General features: G+C 46.3%; 1 protein-coding gene across 1 annotated transcript; it reads right to left on the bottom strand.

Moving 5' to 3' along the window:
- Positions 1 to 295: 295 nt before the first annotated feature.
- LOC123234512 (lithostathine-1-like) lies at positions 296 to 3618 on the bottom strand. Its single transcript, XM_044660414.1, has 6 exons — positions 3591 to 3618; positions 2989 to 3063; positions 2615 to 2757; positions 2020 to 2157; positions 681 to 792; positions 296 to 363 (listed from the first exon to the last, which is right to left on the bottom strand). Exons 1-6 carry the CDS (start codon positions 3616 to 3618, stop codon positions 296 to 298), a joined length of 564 nt encoding a protein of 187 aa, XP_044516349.1.
- Between the last annotated feature and the right edge of the window lie 1039 nt (positions 3619 to 4657).

The raw sequence follows: 4657 nt of genomic DNA, 5'->3' as shown, positions 1-4657 counted from the left end.
GGTCTGCTTGAAAAGCCAGTCTTCAAAGAGGATACAACACAGAGAAGTTTGGGAAAGACAATGGTTTATTTTGATTGTTCAATGTTTTATTCCAGGAAGCTAATGAATGGAAAGTGGAAAACAGACATATTAAATGAAGGGGAAAGAGGGAGTAGAAGGCAGTTACAAAGGCAGGAGACATAGGAATTAGAAGGAAGGTGGGGAGAAGATGGTTCTGAGAGGGGAGAGAGCCTGTAGCCAACAAGGCTGGATCTCAAGGAAGCTGAATCCCATTTCTTTCTCTGGCTTGTAATCTCTAGGCTTTGAACTTGCAGATGTAATAGTTCTTGGTTGAGCATGCAAAATCTTTCCAATTTTTGAATCCTAGGAAGAGAGATGATTCATCAGGTGGGGAAGCAGTGTGCTAGAGCTCAAGGTCTCATAGTCTTGTGGCCCTGATCCCTAGCCCTGGGATTCAGAGCATTCCCTAATCCCTAAGCCACTAATAAATCTACAACCAGTCTTAAATTTGTGATTACATGAGGCAAAGAGAAGAGTGGCAAGAAACAAAGGTATCTCCCCTTAATAGAGATGAAGTTGAATCTCAAACCTACTAGCAAACCCAGAGGGTTAGGGCTAAGGGGATGCAATTATGACACAAAGAATTTCAATGTTGGTGATTCTCTCTCTCTTGCTCTCACCTGACTCTGTTGTCAAAGACGCACAGTGTCCAGGACTGGAGCTGCTTGGGGCATTGGAAGCCCAGGCACTGTAGGTGAATAAGGCATTGTTGCTCCATCTCCAGCGGCGGTTCTGTAGGGGGGAGCAATGAGTATTGAGAATCCCTCCATTGCTCCATGGATGTTTACTCATGACTTTTCCTTGTTCACCTCAAATCTTCCCAATTGGTTCTTCCATTAAATGCTTCCAGACACCACCTTCCTGTTGGAGTTTCTAGTGATCCCACCCTTTGACCCTCAAAACCCTAGATACTAGTACTAAACACACTGTAAAGTGGAAGTCAGATATGCCTTTTTCCTTCTGAAACCACAGTTTGAAGCAGCAGGGATGGACCAAAGAGAATTTAGGCTTGATGTAAAAAGCCTTCCTAACAACAGACACGTCCAGAATCTGAACGAATCTCTTTGGAGAGGGATTCCCTCTACCTGGAGGTCTTCTGGAAGAGGCTGCTTCTACAGTTGAGTATCATGTATATTCTGATTGGTTCATAGGCCTCAGAAGAGCCTTCGCATTCTGAATTCTATGATTCCTTCCTCTGCAGATGGTCAGAATAGTAAAGCTGGTCTCCTCCAGGAAGCCTTTCCTAACTTCTCCCCCTCTGATCTCCACCTGCTCTGACCACCTGCAGCATAGACAATCCTGGACAGCTAGTGAAGTCCTAGTGTTACAGGGATGTCCTTTTCAGTCACTGTGAGAGAAAGGAGTGTTAACCCTTGGAGACACCTCCACACCTCATCATCGGGGTTTTACCCTGTGACTACAGCAGCTGGAGAGGAGGGCAAATCAACGTCCCTGCTTCTTACTATTAGCATGGAGAAGATTACATTATTTGGCCCCTTTCCTTCCCCAGAGCTTAAACTATATTACAGATGAGGAGAGGTTCATGCGTTTCCCACTGGTTAACACCTTGTTCTTCCTCCACCAGCTGTGATGCCTCTCTTTGATTCGGTTGGGTTCTCTAAAGGAAAGGTTGGGGGATTTGATGCCTTATTTCCACCAAGAGGGAAACCCTGCTCTCCAATTGAGTGAATAGCCTTGATGAAGGGTAATGGGAGTTTGAATAAGGTCTGGGGTAAATGTGTGAAAGAGGCTGCCCTTAAATGGACGAACTTGACTTTGTCTAGAGAAACTTGGATGGAGCCATGAAAATGAGATCCCCTAGAAATGGCCTTCCTCGTCGGCAGCCCCCTCACTTCCTCCCCATTCTCTTTTTCTAGAGCTTCAAGTTGGGAGGGGGCGTTAGGGTCTGAGTAGGCACCCAGAGCAGGCAGTGGGACAGGAGAGGTATATGGAACAAACCTTGTTAGGGTCATAAAGGCCAGTCCAGATGGGCTTCCGGCTGCCCCCACTCTCAGCCACCAAGGAGGCCACAAAGGAAGCTTCAGCCCCATTCATGAGGGAAACTAGGTGGCCCAAGGTGTCTCTCTGGCAGCTTATCTATAGAGAAAGAGAGAAAAGAATTCCTAATAGATGGTGGCAAAAAGGAGGCAAGACAGAGATAGTACCTTGTGGGAACTGGAAGAGAATAAAAGGTCTTGGGGGCAGCTGGGTGGCTCAGTAGATTGAGAGCCAGACTCAGAGAAGGGAGGTCCTAGGTTCAAATATGGCCTCAGACACTTCCCAGCTGTGTGACCCTGGGCAAGTCACTTAACCCCCATTGTCTAGCTCTTACCATTCTTCTGCCTTGGAACCAATATATAGTATTGAGTCTAAGATGGAAGGTAAGGGTTAAAAAATGGAGGTCTTAGATCAGAGAAAATAGAGAAATGAGATTCTGAGACCCTGATGGAGATAGAGAAAGGGCGAATTGCCCATGACTGAGCCTCAAAAGGCAGGGGAATAAAAAAAAATAGATATCCCCATCTCTGCTTGGAGATTCCTTCCATCAACCAACCTCTGCATCATCCCAACTGCTTTCTATACTGAAGAAACCATAGCAGTTGGAACCAAATGCCTTGGACCCTTCAGGACAGGATCTTCTAACAGCGGCGGCAGCAGCAGCAGCAGGGGCAGCAGCAGCAGCAGGGGCATCTTCACCTGAAAGAGGGATGACAAGAGGCTAGATAGCAGGGGACCTGGAACAACTGTCCTCTTCAATTCCTGAATGTCTTTCTTCCCTCTTCTTGGCTGCCCCATCCCCTCCCCAACATCCTAGCCACTGTACTTTTCCCTCTGGGTCTGCTTCCCCCTCTACATCTCCACATGCACACAGGGCTGTCCTCAAGAACAACTTGGAAGTGAAGGAGGAAAATGGACAAGAAGACTCACCATGGGCCAGGCCTATGAGCAGCAGGCAGGCCAACAGAAGCCCTGAGAAGTTGAGGGGCAGCATTGCCTCAGAATCTGAAGGGACAGAAAGCAGAAACTAAGATATAGAGCCTGCCCCTCTCCCAGCCTGGGATCAGGAAAGGGGAGAAGAACAAAAGACCCTTGTTCTTCTCTTCTGCTTCCCTCCCTCTATGGTGGCAGGTTCTCATGAACCTCCTTTTCCCCAGGTCTGTGGGAAACTGGGGACTCTGGGAACAGCAGAGAAGCTGATGGCAGGCGTGAGGCTCAGGGGCCCCTCTAGCAGGGGCCATCTTCTGCCATGGCCATCTGCTGACCCTTCTCCTAAAGCAACCCCTTCCCCGAGGCTGATTTCCTTCTCTTCTCAGAGAGAGACATAGTCTCTGGGATCCCAGATGACCCTTCCTTCTCCAGTTCTCCTTCTACTTACCTGTCTGGTAGAGTCTGGAATGGTATATCTGAGCAGGGAGTGACGGGACTTTTATAGTCTGAGTTTCATGGGAGGGGTCAGAAAGGAAAAGCTGAGAAGGTGCTGAGAAAGGTGGAAGTGGGGATGACAGTAATAGGGGTCAGAGTACATGTACTGATACAGAATAGATTGATTCCCGGCATCTATCTTTTCCGAGCAGCAGAGAGAAAATGGCAATGCCCTCTTCCTAAGACATAGGGTCAAAGGTTCTTTCTGGGAGGGGTACAGGCCAATCCCCTTTTTGGAAGGATTCCTGCTACCCATTCCTGTAGTGCTGCGAACAGATGCATGGGCAAAACACCTTTCAGCAAGACTTTCATTGGGGGCTGAGGGAGAAATAGTACAAAATCCTAGAATAATATGGAAACACAGCCCTAGGGAACCAGGCTAATAGAGAATTGGAAGGGATCTTAAGAGAAATTTATGCCTCCTTCCTTATGTCTGCCTCATCGAATTCCTCTCCTTAAGACCAAGTTTAAACACTGCCTTCTAAAGGAATCTTTTCCTGTTACCCTAAATTTCTAGTGCCCTCCTTCCTCAGCTATCTTGTATTTAACTCCTTGGTATTTATTCTCTTTATATTTTATTCTGAATATATTTAGGTACAGGTGAGAAGTGGATTGAGTAAACTAATTAAATCAATTCTGTCCATTTAAAATAAGCCTCAAGCTACCAAAACTATGAGTAGATTTTTCAGGCAAGATTTCATCTGGATCATTTAGTAGGTTTGACTAAGGTCTGGACATTCTAGATGCATTAGGCAGTCTGTTTAGATGGGAAGAGATGAGATCCCTTGTGTTCCATGGATACTGATTAGAATTGAAGATTTTGCACAAATATCTGGTGATAGAGGGGAGAAAAAGCCATCCCAGAGAAAGAGCTGCTTTGGGGTTAGGGAAAAGAAAGGAAGAGAAGAGATGTCTTCAGCTTCAGTTCAAGCCCTCCTCTCTTTCCTTTTTTGACCAGAGTAGGATCATTCAAGTTTCTTTCAATCAGAAGGATTTCAGACTTAGCCTCCTCACACTGATATCCTAAAATTCTTCCTGGGACTGCAGCAGCTGACCATGATATCTGTATTTGAAGCCAAGTACATACTGAATGCAGATTCATGGATCTCTGAGGGACTCGGTACAAAAGCTTCACCAAATCTGAAGAAGAACATCTCAAGGCCAGATCAATGAA

Source organism: Gracilinanus agilis, chromosome 2 (assembly GCF_016433145.1).
Source record: "Gracilinanus agilis isolate LMUSP501 chromosome 2, AgileGrace, whole genome shotgun sequence".
NCBI lineage: Eukaryota > Metazoa > Chordata > Mammalia > Didelphimorphia > Didelphidae > Gracilinanus > Gracilinanus agilis.
Note: the sequence above shows the minus strand (reverse complement) of the source record. Positions and strands in the feature narration are given on the sequence as shown.